Below are 17,502 nucleotides of genomic sequence, written 5' to 3' on the forward strand. Positions count from 1 at the left end.
TTCCATCTCTCTCTTGGCCAAAAGAATTCCTGTGTGCTTATGCAGCAGCGTTAGAAGATGAGCAACTTGCTTTTGTCCTCGTGGTAGTTGCTGTTTATGCAACTAAATCCTTCTCCAGAGCCTTTCCTTTTGAGGAGCAGCCAAAGAGGCGGAAGCTTTGGCTTTATGGACAGAAGTAGACCAGAGTTTCTGAGCTTCACCCAGGGCCTGTCCTTATCTCACCAAACAGGACTTTGCTTTGTAACTATGTCCTTCTTCACTCCGGGGAGGACACACCGGAGCTGGATGGGGCTGCAGAGGTGAGCCCAGCGCCGTTACTGGAGCTGCAGGGCCACAGCACAGGGATCCTGGTACATCCCACAGCTGCTCCTTTTACTGCCTTAGGGGGCTTGGGACATGGTTTGCAGCATTGTATCATCTGTCGCCAAAAAAAGTCATGGGCACATACCTGTGCTGCTTGGGTAAGTAGAAGGAACCAAAAAGCACAAGGCCAATAGTTTTAAGTTTCTGGCTTGAAAACCAGTTTGAGATACCCGAAGAGTTTCTGGGGAAGATGGAGCTGTTTGTAAAAGGAACAGAAACAGCCCACAAAGTGTACAAATGCCAGCTCTGGGGCCAGCACTGGGCTCTGTAGGCCTCACTGATGGTTCTACGTGCTCTGGGCACCTGCTGCCTCCACGCTGGAGTTTTCCATCTCCAACTACTGCTCCTGAACTCTAGGCACTTCTCTGTCATCTCCTCTTCTACCTGCCTTTCCTTCCCCCTACAAGAGCTTTGCGGTTACTACTATTAATTTTCTCCCCTCTGCACTCTACGTCCCTCTCCGCGATCTGCTCTTCCAACAACCTCTACGGTGACCAACCACCACCTCACTTTAATCTTGAAGCTACAGCACACTTGTTTCCTCCTGCCCACAGCCTTCTGCAACCTTTCCTCAGCATCTGTCCTTCGTATCAACTGAGTTTCTCAAAGGAAACTTAAAACCAGTCCCAAAGCCACCACAAAGAGCACTCCTGCGTCCTCCTTCAGTCACCCGTAAGGGACCTGGGCAAGGGCTGGAGCCAAGGAAGCACGTAGACAGCTGGAATGAAATCTTCCTTTAAAATTAGCTAACAGAGTGTGGCAGCAGCGCTGGGAGCTGGATGGGGAGACTCAGGAGATGATGGGATTAGCAATGGAAGTGTCTGACCAGATCCCTCTCTCTGCCTGGAAAGGTCTCCCCTTCCTGGGCACCGGAAAGATGCTTCCGGGCCCACCAGCATGAGAGGCAAGACGCCGTCTAACCCGAGGCACCCTCCCCTGCCGCACTTGCCCACCTTTTTTCCTCACTGCCTAAGGCTTCCCTTCATCCCTCTCACGTTCCCGAAGCACAGAGCAGGTTCTGGGAACACACCAAGCCCTCCCCTTGCCCCGCTCCGCTCCACCTGCGGCCATGGCCCAGAGCCAGCCCGGCCGACCCTCAGCGGGGAGGAGAGCACACGCACCACACGCACACAGACACCTAATACTTATATACACGGGACATTCCCAGGAAGAAGCACTTAATACATCCTTTAAATAACTCTGACAATAGTATTCTGTCTCCTATCTACATGTTTCAAACACGTTACCGATGCTATGAAAATATAGCAAACATACAAAAATATATACATTTAAAAAAAAAAAAAAAAAAAAGAAACCAAAACCAAACCATATAAATTACTTACAATATACATAACGCGAAATGGTGATGACGAAGTGAACGCAGGCACTGGGGAGGCTTCAGCCGCTGCTCGGCGCCCCCTGTGCTGGGGGCAGGGGGTGCCCCCGTGGTGCAGCCCCCACCCCGGCCGGGCACGGCGAGCACAGGCCAGCTGTAGCCCAGCGCACGGTGAGTCCTGGGGGGGCTACGGGGTGGCCGGGACCCCGACAAAAGCTCCATTAGGGCTTTACCTGCCTCCCCCAACGCCTTTGTGCTTCTCGTGGGGAAGGTGCCAGGAGGTACCGGCACGGCTCGGGGGGGGACAGACGTGAACATAAGAAGTTCCATCTAAACACGAGGAGGAAATTCTTTACCTTGAGGGTGGCAGACACTGGAACAGGCTGCCCAGGGAGGTGGCGGAGTCTCCTTCCCTGGAGACATTCAAAATCCACCTGGACACGTTCCTGTGCAACCTGTTCTGGGTAGACCTGCTTTGGCAGGGGGGTTGGACTAGATGATCTCCAGAGGTCCCTTCCAACCCCACGCGATTCTGTGCTGGGGGCTGCGTTCACTTCATCAGCTCCTTTCAGCTTATGATTTAAACAAACAAAACAAAAAAAAAAATACTGCTTTTGTGATATATTATCCCATTCTTGTTATGTCGCATGTGTCATTGTTAGCCGAGGAAAGCGTTGTTTAAAGTGCTGGGCAGTACATACGAACAAGTAAACCAAAAAAATACATATACTTACGTCAATACATTCCTTGGATTAGAAAAGCCAAGCAGCCAGCAGCGCCCGCCCCCCCGGGCCACCACACCGGGGGTGAGGGGCGAGCGCTGGCGGGCAGGGGGCGGGTGGGGGGACCGCAGCGAAGCCAGCACGTTGGCAACCCCACGCTCAGAGATGGCTGAAAGCAGCCCGAGGTCTCTGCAGCCCCCGGGGCTGAGCTGCAGCTCATGATCCCCTCGGAGCCTGGCCGGGTAGCGGGGCTGGCAGCTCGCTGCAGCCTGCAATGTCATTTGTTTTAAATATTGGGTTTCTTTAAATACAAACAATAGTACCAATTTCTGGAGGATAAAAGTAGCCAATACTGGAAATTAACTGATCTGGGTGTAGATATCATTTATCTATATCTATATATATTTATGCTTAAAAAAAAAAATAAAATAAAATGGTTAAATATCTTCTTGAAACCTGTAGCTTTCCTCCACAGTGTGTGTGGTCAACAAAATCCAAGACTCAGTTCAAACCTTCAAGGCCTGGGGCTCTCCTCTCCCCCTTTCCATCCGGCACAGCCAGCAGGGAAGGGAGGTGAGCCTTGTACCGGTCACCCTGTGCCAGTCCCCAGTAAAGTGTCCGTGTGACAGTCGCCAAATACACCTGTTTGCAGATGGGGCCATTTAACAAAGTAAATGACTTTTTTAATACTGCCCTACCCTAAGAGGGATTTTCCGCACGCTACCTGTACCCCGTGCACCTGAGGGAAAGGCTCAGCCTTCTCCAGCCAACCCTTAGTGCTGGAAGCCACCAGTAAGGACGTCGGCCCATCCGGTGGGGACGGTCAGGTCCGTGGAGATGGCGGCTGTGCTGGCCCCGTCGCAGGCAGCGGCCCCGTGTGCCCCGGCAGGCACAGCCACCGCGGCGGGAGCTTTCAGAAGCGGCAGCTCCTGAGGCTCCGGGTCTGTATGGCAGGCACAGCCCACCCTTCGCAAACCCCTTTCCAGGCGCTCTCTGCCCTCCGAGGGCATCGCTCCCCGCCATGCACTGTTATTTGACAGTGGGGTGCACCCTGTTCTTGGCCCGGAGGGGCCGTTTCTTCTTCACCGCCGGAGCTCCAGCAGCGTAAGGTTTGTGTGGGGGCAGCACGGAAGCCGCCACGCTGATGCCTCTGCTAGCTCGAAGGAGTCGGCTGGGCACAGAGCCCCTGCTGCCCGGCAGGGGGGCAGGAGAGTGGGGGGACAGCGGGGCATCCCGCGGGGGCTGCAGGTCCATGTCAGAGGAGATCTCGGGTGAGGGCCCCTGCTCTGTGCTGCCTGCGCAGTACCTGCTCAGGACATCCTCCGCCACCTGGGTGGACCTCCTCCTGGAGCGACGGCTCTGAGAGCCCTCCAGCTGGTGCTCGATGCGGTAGACGTCCTCCGTCACCTGGTTGACCCGGTCAAATTGGGCGAGCAGCATCTCAAAGAGGGAAAGGAGGCGCTGGATGTCAGCGTCCACTTCCAGGCTGTCCCGGGTGCTCAGCACGAGGCTCAGCCCGTCCAGCTGGCTGGAGGAGGTGGAGGCCCTGGAGCTGTCAGAGGCAGCGCTGGGAGTAGGGCCGCGGAAGGACTTGGAGTCACTGGAGTCTCGGGACGGCAGTGGCTCCATCCCTTCGAACCTCACCTTGTGCCGGAACTGGAAGAGGAGAGGGGGGGGCAGAGTTATTTCAGGAGCCGGTAACTGGGAACGCTGTGCTGTGGTGCTGTGTCCTGTTCCAGACAGCCCCAGGGCTGCTCCCAGCCATTCCCGGTGGGCCAGACCACAGCACGGACCTGGGGACAGATCCCAGATAAAAACATGTGGAACTATGGGACTGAGAACTGGCAGCAGATGCCCATACAACACCCCATCACTAACCCAGCTCTTGGGGCTCCAGGAACAGTCACTGCTCCAGCCCTCACCTGCCAGAGGAACCTGACTGTGAACAGCCGCGGGAAGTAGGCAGAGGCAAAGGAAGGCTAAGGATGGTGGACTCTGGCAGAGAATCAATGTCTGCAGCCTACTGCCTGCTACCAGGCCCCTTCTCCAAGGAGGCTCCCAGGCTGCACTCACCTCCTTGGCTTTGCTGAAGCCCATCCACATTTTCAGCCTGCGCACGAAGAGCTCCACCATCTCGTAGTCCTGGGGCTCGAAGGCCGGGCGGTACAGCTCGAAGTGCATTTCCCGGTAGCTGTAGATGAGCACCACGGTGAACAGCCGCAGCACGATCCACGCCTCCAGGATGATGTAGCTGGTGCAGAACAGGTAGTAGAGGCCCGAGGACTCGGGCGGGCGGAGGTTCACACTGCCCCGCAGCATGGCAAAGAGCAGCAGGAGGCTGCTGCCGACGCTGCGGAAGGACTCCGAGGAGGAGGAGAAGAGCTGCAAAGGGGACATTGGAGGTGTAATGAAAAGGGATCAGTGGCAAAATGTTCCCCTGACCCCCCATTTCTCACTACCCCACCTTGAAAAGCATGAGCCCTGAGGAGTGCCCCACAAATCGGCCATGACAGGGACAGCCCACAGACAGCCCCTGGCTAAAGCCACCTGGCCCGTGACAGACAAGAGCTCCCTGCACAGGCTGCGCACTGGAGCACCCAGAGGACCTGCCGGGCTTCGCTCAGTGTCATGGCATGGGATGAGGGGTAACACGACCCTGGGCGGCCCTTTGCTGACAACCAGCCACTCTGCAAGGCGAGGAGGGGACAGCAGGTAGTTACCAGGAAGCCGAGCTGAGCGTAGGCCAGGATGAGGACGGCGAACGCCAGCCCCGCAGCAGTCAGCTCCTTTGCAGATTTCTGAAAGGTCTTCCCAAACACAGACCACTGCCTGACAAACCGCAGCTGCTGGGCAGCCTAGGACCAAGAGAGAGGACGGTGTTACAACACGAGCCCATAGCAAGATCCCTCCAGCCTTGGGAGGGTCTTTCAAACTTCTCTACAAGTCTGAGAAATGCAAACTTTGGCAGAGCAGAGGACATCCTAGTCAACAGGCTCCTTGCAGAAAAAAAAAAATCATCCCATCAGCCACACTAAGCCGAATTCCTCAAGGGAATTGAGGGCTCAGAAGTTTTAGAGACACAAAGTGCTGCAGCAGAGGTGCATCACTGCCCACCACCGCTGTCCTGCAGCAGAGTCTGGATGTGGCAGCAGCCCCGTTGCATTTGATCAGTGCCTGGCACAGCAGGACCACAGTCTTATATTTGTTTTCACTTCAGGGCCCTTTGCTGCCCCTGCCATGGGACCGGGTACAGATGACAAGCTGGCACAGGAGGACCAAAGCACACATCTCTGCCCACAGGCTGCTCCCACCCAACCATCTCCATACCTGCACAGTCAGGAGGAAGAGGAGGGACGCAGCCAAGGTGCTGAAGACGGTGTTGAGAAAGGCCACCTGGTAGAAGTTGGTGAAACCCTTGCGGTTGTTGAGGTACTTGAGCCACTGCTGGTCAGCAAGGGTGGCTTGGCTGAGGTGCACCACCACGGTGCAGGTGGTGAGGAGGATGAAGATCCACTGGCCGTAGTTGCCCCACAGGGTGAAGTAGGCCCTGCCTTCCTTCTTGATGGACAGTGACTCAGACACCACGAAGTAGACCACAAACATCATGAGGAAGACCTGGGGGAGGAATGGAGAGGTTACCAGGGAAGGAGAGGGCAATGCTTGACTGCTGTGCTGCACCGGGGGATCCTGCAGCACCCCAGGACAGCAAAAGCCCTACACACTAGGCCCAGTTCTGCCAGGCTACAGCTGGAGCACACCCCTGCGTCCCTTCGTGCCTTCCTCACTCCCTCAGTGCCCCTCTCCCTCCTGCCCTAAGCAGTGAAGCTCCCCAAACCACGTCCAATGCGCTTGTGGCAGGGTGGCAGTGCCCAGGGGAAGAGGGCCCAGGCAGGGTGTCCTGGGACATGGCTCAGCCGGCTGATGTCCCCTCTAAGGGCAGACGAACAAAGGCCTCAAGCTCCCACAGTGACAGGCATGAGTTCAAGGAAGCAAAAAGGCTGAGACAAGACCAACGAATGCTGCCAGATAGGAGGAATCTCCTTCCCTTCAGTGGTGCCAGGGATGTTTTCTGTGTGCTATCCAGGCCTGGAAGCAGCGTGGTGACAGGCATGGGGACAAGTAGCCTCAGGCAGTGGAGCTTTAGTCCACAGTGACCAACGCTGCCATTCCAGGAGCCCAGGCAATGGGTCCCCAGAGCTGTCTGTGCAGTGTCTGAGAGGGAAGAGGAAGGCAGAGGGGAAGCAGCACCACTGACCATCATGAGAAGCTGCAGCGTGACACCCTCGCTGAGCCGCAGCAGCGGGAAGGGGCTGATGGTGACCGTGGCAACGGCCTGGCCAGCCCCCAGGAACTCCAGCTGGAGGGTGATGGCAGCATGAAGGTCCACGCTGGGGTTATACTGCATCAGCTCCACAAAGACTGCCCGGCTCCTGTGGAGGGGAGAAGAGCAGCTCAGGGCACTTGGACAACACCAGCCCTGGCCCTGGTGCCACTGTTTTGTAGGATCATAGATCCTCTCCTTGCTGTGACACCCCAGCAGCACCCCTTAAAAACCTGGGTGACAGGAGAACATTTCCTTCACCCCTGCCACACTTACATGTTGTCAATCCAAGTGTGCTGCTGAAGGAAATTCAGCTGAGCCCTGCTTTCCTCTAGCGAAGCCCCCAGCTCCTGGATGTAACCGCTGCTATCGTAGAAAGAGATGTAACCCCAGTACCAGATCCTGCAGAGGAAAAGGAACCATGGAGTGAGAGATGGAGGACAGTGGTATCCTCTCCTATGTGGCAGGCCAGGAGCAGGTACGGAGGTGCAGACCCTGACCTGTTGTGTCACACACCCAAGGGCGACAGCTGCCTCATTAATTATTTCACAACACAAATTACAGAAGTCCATTGATCCACCTCAGTGTTCCCAACCTGAGAACAGCCCCAACCCTTGTGGTGCCCCAGACTTCATTGAAGACGCATCCAGGAACAAACCAGAGCAGAAACCAACAGCGATGTAATGTCCAGTATACTGGTGAAGGCCAGTCTCCCATAACCCACTTTATCAGAAAGCTAGTGCTGCTCTGTGGGCAGCTGGGTTACCTTCTTCTGCAGCTTGTCTCTGCCCTTGAAGCTGGAAAGCTGAACCCTCTGCCCCTGGGCCCCTGAGAACAGCACTACGCTGGCATCCGGACAGCTCAAGGTGACACACACATCTCCAGGGAAGCTGGGTGAGAGGCAGCCACACGCTTCCCACCATTCACACTGCCAGTGTGGACAGGTTCAGAGAAGGCTTTCAGCATTTCTGTGTTTATTTGCACTTTGCCAGGCTCTGGGGCTGCAGTTGGCCTCGCTGAGGCAAGGGCTGGGCACCAAATCAAGTGTAAAGATGCAATGTCTTTGGCAGATGGAGTAGGGAGTGTAGGTGCAGGCTGGGCAGCAACTTACCCTGTCAGGTCGGGCGGCGAGTAGGACCATGCAGCCGTCACATTCACGGCCACCCTTTCCCAGCCAGCTGCGTAGTCCGCAGTGGAAAAGCTGTGCGAGTCAGTGCAGTTCCTCCTGACAGTTGTGCCCATGCTGTGGAGGACATCCTGGGCACTGTGCTGGCACTCGGCTGCAATAAGACCAACACTGTGATCCCATGGGGAGCCCAAGGCAGCCAAACAGCACTGCGGCACACAGCTGAGCTTTCACACTTGGCATCTCCCTTCTTCCCAAGTCCCTTCCACCTCCACATCCTCAGTCACACCTCCAGAAATAAAGTCAACCTCCCTCTTTAGTGTAAATCCCCACGATTGACTGCCCCGGTTCATCTCTGCAGGAGCAAAACCAGATGCTGCAAAGAAAAACCTGCCTCCGTAACCTCTGCCTTGCTTCATTTAGCTCCCCTTGCATCCAGACCTGGCCATTTCATCCTTCCAGGAATGTCACCACCCACTCCATGAGAGCAGAGCCATGGTCCCTTGCCCACCTACCTTCCTGCAGCCTGAGCTGGCGCAGCCGGGCCGTCCCCAGTGTGGTGCTGTAGCTCTCCTGACCCGACCGGTTGTTGTAGAGGTAAGGGAGGAAAACCTGCGACATCCAGACCCAGAACTGATCCGACCTGCAACGGGGAAAAGGCGTGAGAGGCAATTCTGGGGGCAGCTCTGCTAGGACAGTCTCTGCATGTCTCACCTATGACCACCTGTGTGTCACCTGGAGGATGGGACTGAGTTTTAGAGAGCTATCCTGGGCTGCTCTCCTCCCAGGTGCCTGGCTGCAGGCAGAGGCAGCATTTCCATCCATTCCAAGAGCTGGGCTGGGTCAGGAAAATGTTTATTTGACATGCGAGACCTAAAGGTGATTGAATCCACTTGGCACCTGGATGAGGATCAGACCAGTGGGTCTGTGACAGCGTGGTGGAAAAGAGATGATATTCAGTACCAGATTCTTCTCTGCCCCACTTTGACTCCAGGAACTCCACTGAGTTCACTGGAATAATTCCTGATTTATATTGTGGTGAATCAAAGTTTCTGTGACTTTGCGTGGCAGGGACGAGCCACACCTATTTGCACGGAAGAATAAAGGGGCCTGTAGTGAGACGGGTACAAAAATGCTGTTAATCCCAGGCAGCCGTTCTGGTGTCAGGCTGGACTGCAGAAGTTTGCAGTGATGTGGAAACTCAGCTGGGAAAATTTAATCTAGTTAAACCATATGTGCAGGGCAAGGAAGGGAAGGACTCTGTATTTATACTAGATGTTATTTTTGGTTCTCATGACCCTGCTTATGACTAAACCTTACAGTTGTAAATTTTGGAGACAGAGCAAACTTGTGTCCTTTTAACCAGATACAGAAAGATAAACATCTATAATTCACACAGTCCCTTCCCACTGAGGAAATAATTAAAATTAAAAGAAATTAAAGCTCTCAACCCCTACAGGTCCCTCTGTTCTCCAAGGGAGAAGCAGAACCACAGGGACAAAAAGGGACCTGCTCACTGCCATGCTGTGCTCGTATGCGAGTGCCCAGCTCCACATAGGCACCAGTGCTCCCCATAGAGTCGAGAACCTCTGTGGAGAACGAGTCCAACAGCCAGCCCCAGCCTGCTCCCCGACTCCTCGCTGCAGCCCTGCACAGCTTCTCTGATATAAAGCAACATCTTCTTCCTCCCCATCCCCAGGGCCTTCGCAGTTACCTCTTGATGTGGAGGAATTCATTGCTGCCCAGCTGCTGCTTGATGGAGCTCTGCAAAAGGAAGGCCCTGCTGTTGCGGGAGGCATCTCCGTAGTTAGTGAGCAGGATCACCAGCAAGAACATCATGTAGATGAGGAAGTTCTGGCAAGCAGAGAGTAGAAAGGGATTGCATCCAAGCACAGGGGGGTTGGTTCCCAATCCTGCAGCAAATCAGTGTCTTCCACTGACTGCTGCCTGCCATGCAGCGGGATCGGGACCCAGGGCATGTTGCTCTTTCTTTTTCCATATGAGAAGAAGCTTAAAATGAAACCCAGACCACAGGCTTGTAACAATATTCTTTGTTCATAGTGGCCAGCCCGGCACCACATGTTTCAGCTGATACGCCTTGCACAACCTCCCTCTATGAGCTCCCATAGGCTGGCAGCTCAGCTTATACAAGTTATGGGGGTTTCCACCCTTTAAAGGGAAATCACTCAGTTAAAAATAACTTGACTCCGTTAAAGCAACTGTGTGTTCCCAGCACAAGTGTGGAGGATCAGCACTGAATGAGCTACAAAGAGACTGACACTTCTCCTCCTGGATAGGGAGTTATGTGTTTCACAAGACTTAACTAATGAATATTCCTCTGCAAGTTGTTGTCTACTTCACACTGCAAACCTTGCCCTAGCCTCAAACACCTGAGTTATGGAGTCAAGCACACCAGCTTCTCCAGATCAACCCCCTTACGGTTCTGCTTTCCAGACACCTCTGATCTCAGAGCTTCACAGAGAAGATGAATGTCACTGCCAGTCTTTTACAGACAGGGAAACTGAGGCAGAAACTGGAGACATGCACCTTCTAGCTCAGGAGATCACAGCTGGATTTTGGATCCACACAAGGATGTATCTCAGGTCCTGGAGCCAGCACTCTGCCTCTGCCCTAGGCACTACGAGATGTCTTACCTTCAGCATCCTGTGTAGCAGTTTCACCTTCCTGGCCTCCTCCTTGGCCTGGAACAGGGCAAAGCCCTGTGGGGGTCGGACTTTGCTGATCTTCTCAGAAACATGCTCAACAAATGGATGCTCCACCAAGGTATCGTCTTCCTCTGGGTGCAAGCGCTTGGCAACCAGTGAGAAATAGAGGGCTTCCAGCAGAACCTGGGGAGACAGGCAGTGTCATGAGCCTGCAGAGAGAGCTATGCCACCAGAACTGCCATGGGCAGCACCTCCTGTGGGCCTTTCAGCCCAGACAGCGAGCACAGCACAGCCACAGCACTCCCTTGGAGCAGCTAGATGACCTCGAAAACAAACTGCCACCAGCCCTGCCTCTCCTACTGCTGCTGGTGTGCACATCCTTTCCCCCCCTGCAGGGATACGAAGGTGGGAGAGAGTATTCAATCCATGCAGTGTCCAGCGTGACTTGATTAGTATCTGAACAAGACGTTAATTACAGCTAGTACATACCCATGTACAGGCATGTGCTCATGTACTCATGTTATCCTTACCTTCAGGGGCTCCCAGACCAAGAAGGATGCCAGAAAGCTGAATATCCCTGAGATGAGCCACATGAGGGCAACGCTGGAGGAAAAGCCCACCCCGATCCACACAGAGACTCCTGTGGAGGTGGCGAAGAGGAGCAGACTGATACCATGAGCTAGGTAGGAGCACCAGGGTGGCAGCAAGCGCTTCCTGAACGTTTGGTCTGCAACTGAAAGGAGGAGGGAAAACAAGCATAAATGTTACTGCAAAAGGGTGCCAACGGGCACAGGAAGGGCTGGGCACACCACTCATCCCAGTAGAGAGCTCGCTACTGGTCCTGGGTGAGTTTGGAGGGATTGTCTCAGACATCTCCCACTAAGCAACATGGACAGCACACTGAAACACAGCCAGCCTCAGAAGAGCAGCCTCCCATCTGCAGACAAGAGGGTGGGCAGGAGATGGCATCCTGATTTGGGTAGTGGGATGGGTTCCTTACTTTCTCTTAGAGCCCCAAGACATTGTACATGTCCAGCCTGGCTGGAGGTGCTGCTGTCAAACTCATGAAAAGCCACACAGATTTGTTGCCCCGGTTGCCTTCAGACTGCCAAGCCACCCTGCCCCAGGGCTCGCTCGGCACAGCTTCTTTCACCCACCCATGCAAATCAATGCCTGCATAAAGATTCTACAACCATTCATCAACCAAGACGAAATGATGGATTTTAACGGACCCAAGAGGATTGCTGCTGTGTCCAATTTTCCATGCTGCAGCCTGCCCCAGGGAAGCTGTGCCTTGAGAAGCCAAGAGCTCACGATAAGAGAACTGATGCTGAGCTTCTCCACAGGGCACCAAGGCCTTATCACCCCCCTAGATCTTGCGGGGCCTGACAGCTTGCTCCCTGCCTTGCGCAAGCCCAGCTGATCGGCTGTCATGTTGCACGACCCAGTAGGAAGCATCTCTTGTCTTCTTTGCTTTGTTTGTCGGTTTAAACTTTCCTTGGCATTTGACTCCATTTCCCCTCTGGTTATGTACAGAGACTCTAACTCTCTCATGATGGATGGATGAAGGGACTGATGGCTGTAGAAGGGTGCAGAGAGCACAGTAAATGGAGTAGCAGCCAGCAGAGCTTCCCTAGGGTGTACGGTAAGGACTGTCACAGCACAACTGGTGGCCCAGGGCTTACTGACATTCAGGCTCTGAGAGAAGCTGGCAAGAAATGGCAAATATATCTTAAGCAGAGGAGCAGTCTTTCCTAAGGCTCCTTTTCTATTTATCCTCCTGTGCCTCCCAAGAGCTGCTGTGTGCAACAGCCCCTCTTCCTGCGCATCCCCACCCTCCCTGCCCCGATGCTGGCACAGCACTGGTACCTGTCCATGTCGACTTGGCTGATCTGCTCACTTCCCTAGGAGGAGCTGCCATGCTCTGGCCTTTGTCGTTCAGCTTCTGCATCATGACAGTCTCCACCTTCTCCCCGAACACGCTGGACCTGCCAAGGCAATGGGGTGATATTGGTGAGCCATGTCACTGCTGGCTCTGCGGTAAGCAGGTTGGCACAGAGGTGGACTAACTCCAGTGCTAACACCAGTGCAGCAGCCCCACACCAGTTAGAAGCATTTCTTTCTAGAGCAGTGGGCCCAGGCTCCTGCGGCACGCAGATGCTCTGTCCTGCATCTCATGAAGGAGGGCTGAAAGCCTTTCCCTCTCCTCAATCTGCCGCTTTGCGCTGGCTACCCAGAGGTGAGCCACCAGCCCAGCTGGGCAGTGGTCAAGGTCCCAAAGCAGCGTGCTCTGGGCACCATAACACAGCAGAGATTCAACCCCCCTTCTCCCTCCCACCAGTGCCATGAAGCAAAACCACCAGCACGTTGTCAGCAGTCACAAAGCTCTGGAGACACATCTTCAGCTGGGGCTTTAAGGGGATATTCCAGGTGGCTCCTGGAAGGGTGGCAGTGCCCTCCACGAGCTCTAGCTGTGGGGGCTGCAGGAATCACAGCCACCAAGAACACAGTGACTCGTGACAAGGCTGTCCCGGGCATTTGCAACGTCTCAAACCCCGGCTTGGCTCAGCTCACTGTGGCTGGGTGCAGCAGCGCTGGCTGGTGCAACACTGGCCGCTGCGGAGCTGGGTGGGAGGGCAAGGGACAGGAGGCACTGGCTCAGTGGGGGAATCCGCTCCCCAAATACTTACAGGCCTGAGATCAGATCTGTTTCAGCCCTCATGTACGGCCCTAGGTCCTGGGAATGGGAGATACCACTAGCTCCATCTGCCAGGATCTGCCGGATCAGATCCTCATCTGGAGAAAGAGAGTGCAAACAGTGTTGGCAGGAACACAGCACCCAGCACCGCACCGGGGGACGGTTCCACACTGCTTGGGCTCAGCCACATTTATGGAACTGGGGAGGAGGAGGGTGAGGTCCTTCTCCATGGGACAGCCCTCCCCTCCTCCCTGTCTTCTAGCTCCGGTCTATCCCCAGCTTGGCTGCAGAGCCTGGCATGAAACTGCTGACATAGGAGGCCAAGTTGTTCTTCTCCAGCCATTTATAGAGGTTCAGAGACACACTGTGGCTTTGCAACAAGTGAAGAAGTGCTGCTTACTTGCAATGGGAACAGACTTCTTGCTCCCAGTCTGCTGGCAGTGTGGTGACCACTCACTTCAGACTGATCCACATCAGGATTTCTGCTTTCCCAGACTGAAATCCCCATGAAGAAAATATGACCCCCCTCCTCTGCCCTTCAAATTGAAGTCAGAGGTGATGGCAGCAGACTCTGCTATTCTGCCTTCAAAGCTGAGCTAGGGCTCCTAGGGACCAGATTGCTCCTCCTCCACTTCCCTGGGGCATTCGAAGCCTGGCACAGAGCGATGCTACTCACACACCCACCTGAGGCAGAGAAATATCGAGGCTGTCCCTGGTGAACACCCAGTGACAAGCTGTCCTCCTCAGTTGCCAGTGGGGCCTCGAGTCCAAGGTGGCGGCTGGCCCGGCCTCTCTTCAGCTTCTGGATGGTGTTGCCCATGATGGAGGGGTCGCTGAGGAGGTCTGGCCAGCTGAGCAGGGCCTCGCTGGAGGGCCACCGCACGAGGCTGCAGGAAAACAGAGGAATGGGTGCAATCAGGTATGCGTGGGGAATGGGAAGCAAGAGAAAAGCAACTGTGCTAGTGCATAGGACCGTTTAGAAGGGAAACAGCTGTGGGAGCACAACCCCAGTCTACCAAAGCAGAAAACTATGCTAAACTCCTACTTGCTACATCTCCAGAAACCTACTTACCTTTTGGAGTCCTCCAAGAACAGATCTGTTTTGGTTTGCTCAGAGAAGGCCTGTGGAGGAAGCAGAGGCACTTCAGGCACATGACACTGGTTTGTGCCTGGTTGAAACAGTGGGTTGTTAACATCGATGGTCACTGGAAACCTGGAGCCTGAGCTGCTATTAGCCCTAGGTCCACACCTCCAGGAGCCTTCTCTCCTCCAGAGCTAACACCCAAGCATGCATGGGAAGATCCATGCTCACAGCCACAGATCAGTAGCTGGAGAGAGCTTGTGTTCAGAACCTGGGACTGGCCTGGGCAGAGCTGTGGGTGACAGATGAAGGGCTGTGGCTCCCCTCTATCACTGATATTTATCAGAGGCACTTGAGTGCATCAGTTCTTGCTCTGACAGAGGTGGACGGACACTGTGCCCGCACACAGGAGCACACAGACCCATGCAGCCTGCCCAGTTTTTGGGTGTGAAGCAGCTTACCTCTGCCCGGAGCCCGGGAAAAGCGGGGAAGGAGCTGTCAAGAATTGAGGAGTCCAGGTAGTTGTCAATCTCCAAAGACTGCTGGTCTGAGTGAGTCAGGGTGTGGTTGATGGAGACCTGCAGGAGACAGAAAGGTTTGAGCAGAAAAAGGAGGAACAGAGGTGACAATATCACAGTGCCTCTGCGACCTGTCCTGCTCTGTTGGGGAGCTCCATGCTTCTCCACTGCCTCCCAGGCACCTCAGACACTTGTACCCACATGTACCACAGCCCACTGTCATCTAGGCTGTCCCAGGTACAAGTTCTCAGGAAGCCACGTGAGTTTGCAACCTCCTGCAAAGCAGGGAGTACTTACAGGAACAAGAAATATCAGACACATTTGCTGCTCATCAGTCACTGAGCAGCTGGCTGCACTACTTAATGGGGCTGCTAATTGTGTCTAACTAGTCATTAAATCCCCAGCTAATCCTTTCACAGCTGCCTAACCATAGCTCTGCTCAGACAGCTGAATTTTTACCCAGGGTAGGCATTTCATTAGCAATGCTCCACTGAGCATCTCTCCTGCCAATGCAGCAAAGGGTCATACCTTTCAATGGCGCTTGGGTACCTATCACATACTGAAATCACAAGGGAGCAAGTGCTTAAACAGACTTTAAAACCTGCCCTTTCGGTCTCTGTCTGGCCATTGTCAGAATCCAGGCAGCAATCTGTCCCTGAAAAGGTCAGGGGCTGCTCCCAGCTCAAGAGGAGGCAGAGACTTGCTAAGGGTAAGGGTCTGGCCATGGTGCAGGGCAGCACAGAGGCACAACTGGGAAAATGCAGAGACCAGCTGGAGAAGTGATGTACCACAAAGGGCAGAATCTAGCCTCAGATGAGCAAACCTGGTGGCATCACATCCATCTGAGCAGGCTGCAACTACTTCTCCTCATTACCTTGCCACGAGCCATCCGGAAGAGAAATAAAATGACCAGGTAGAGAGGGTACACCACCATGCTGGAGACCAAACCAACAGCTACTGTGTCCACGTTAACAGGGATCAGGTTGGAAACAGCCCCATTGCTGGAGAGAATCGAAAGAGACCAGAGACCAGCATTAGCAGGAGCACTCAGGGTTGCCAGCTAAGCAAGGAGTGAGGCAAAACTGCACACCCAAGCATTTCAGATGTGCAGAGAACAACATGGGCATGGGCTGTGCTAACAGATGACATGGCAAAATCAGGTAGGGGGGAAAGCTGATCAGATTGTCCTTGGTCATCCGTGTCCTGGTCCCAGGTTCTTTGGAGAAGGAAGGGCAGGCTCAGGGCCATGAGCAAAGCACCTATTCCCAGCAGACATAAGGTCTGCCCTGCCCTGTGTCATGGGCAGCACAGGAGGGACCTTGAGGAGGTAAGGGACTGGCCAGAACACCAAGGGACACAGCTCACCTGAGGTGTACGTTCCCCACCACGCCGTACCACACAGCATTGGCACAGAGGAAGAGGAAGATGAGGAGGGAGCAGCAGGTGGCTCTCTGGACACGGGTGAAGCGGCTGCGAGGCGGGCGGTCCCACATGGACAGCCAGACGTGCTTCTCAAAGAAACCTCGCTGCAACTCCGCTATGAAGATCCGGGAGAAGCTCCTCAGCTCTGTCTCACCTGAGAACAGAAAGAGAGAGACTCTCAGGGCCAGCTGCACCGTAAAGAGAACCCTGCCATGGTCTCTCCTTGCAGACTGATATTCAAGGAAGGATCCACACTGCATCCATAAGGTCCCTCCTGCACAGCCGGGTCCTTGCCATGCCTTGTCCTCTAGCACATGGACCCAGCAGAGCACCTGGCTGCAGAAGGCATCAATGCAGTGAGGAAAAGCCAGCTCTATCTCTCTTCTGCAGTCTCCTGCTGTGGGACCTTCCTCAACGCAATGGGAACTGCCACACTGCTCAGCCACCCAGCCCCACACACCAGCGGCTGAGCACTCACTGGCAGCATAAACCTCCTTCTCCACCATGCCATCGTTCTCTTCACTCTCCACTGACAGCCAGTCATTCACAAGGAAGAAGTAGCTCTTGCTGCTCTGCAGGTCCCGGACTATGACGTGCTGCAGGTACCAAGATGGGCTGAGTCCTAAAAGTTAAGAGATGAAGAAATGTGTTTCATGGCAGACATTCCTTTTGTGGACCTGCAAAGCTGAGAGGGCAACACAAGAGCCCCTCAGTGGGACACCAGCAATTGCCCTGTGATACTGTCTTCATCGGTGGGAACTGCACAGTCTCCAAGAAAGACTTGGCATAGCCTGGTCACCTCCTAGGCTGTGTGGACATTTACAGACACTGTCACAGCACATTATATCATATCTGTATGGGATTACAGCTGACCAGCCTGCAGAATTCCCCGTGATGGAGACTCCATGTCTCCCCCCAGCCATCTTCCCCCAAGCCAGTGAGTCACCATGGTCTCCCATCAGGGTTAGCCCAGACCGTAGGCCCAGGTGACTCTCTCCTGGCCCAGGTACCAGGCAGAGCAGAGCCTGGGATGTGTGATGGCTGCCTCGGGCCCACACACCCGCTCATGTCTCACCTTTATTGTCGTGCCAAATGCGGATGCGCCAGATGCTCCCCAGACTCCGCTCTGTTGCGATCTGAAACACGTCAAGGCTGTTGCGGTGGAAGGCATTTTCTCCATCCAGATGTCTGTGACCACTTTTATTGTCCACACCATACAGGGCAATGCCCACGTGGGCCGTGGTACCTG

General features: G+C 54.6%; 1 protein-coding gene across 1 annotated transcript in view; it reads right to left on the reverse strand.

Annotated features, from left to right (window-relative positions):
• Positions 1–3,450: 3,450 nt before the first annotated feature.
• PKD1 (polycystin 1, transient receptor potential channel interacting) overlaps positions 3,451–17,502 on the reverse strand; it is a 93,627-nt gene continuing 79,575 nt past the window's right edge. The window contains exons 27-46 of the mRNA XM_074158815.1: positions 17,329–17,499; positions 16,732–16,875; positions 16,197–16,407; positions 15,706–15,832; positions 14,775–14,891; positions 14,305–14,354; positions 13,917–14,119; positions 13,225–13,330; positions 12,404–12,522; positions 11,065–11,267; positions 10,523–10,717; positions 9,583–9,722; positions 8,384–8,511; positions 7,854–8,022; positions 7,019–7,144; positions 6,677–6,851; positions 5,749–6,036; positions 5,142–5,276; positions 4,495–4,803; positions 3,451–4,077 (exon numbers count right to left, since the gene is read on the reverse strand). Coding sequence (XP_074014916.1) covers positions 3,451–4,077; positions 4,495–4,803; positions 5,142–5,276; positions 5,749–6,036; positions 6,677–6,851; positions 7,019–7,144; positions 7,854–8,022; positions 8,384–8,511; positions 9,583–9,722; positions 10,523–10,717; positions 11,065–11,267; positions 12,404–12,522; positions 13,225–13,330; positions 13,917–14,119; positions 14,305–14,354; positions 14,775–14,891; positions 15,706–15,832; positions 16,197–16,407; positions 16,732–16,875; positions 17,329–17,499 — 3,743 coding nt within the window. The remainder of the gene's footprint in view (positions 4,078–4,494; positions 4,804–5,141; positions 5,277–5,748; positions 6,037–6,676; positions 6,852–7,018; positions 7,145–7,853; positions 8,023–8,383; positions 8,512–9,582; positions 9,723–10,522; positions 10,718–11,064; positions 11,268–12,403; positions 12,523–13,224; positions 13,331–13,916; positions 14,120–14,304; positions 14,355–14,774; positions 14,892–15,705; positions 15,833–16,196; positions 16,408–16,731; positions 16,876–17,328; positions 17,500–17,502) is intronic.

The sequence above is a fragment of the Numenius arquata genome, chromosome 14, assembly GCF_964106895.1.
Source record: "Numenius arquata chromosome 14, bNumArq3.hap1.1, whole genome shotgun sequence".
Taxonomy (NCBI): Eukaryota; Metazoa; Chordata; class Aves; order Charadriiformes; family Scolopacidae; genus Numenius; species Numenius arquata.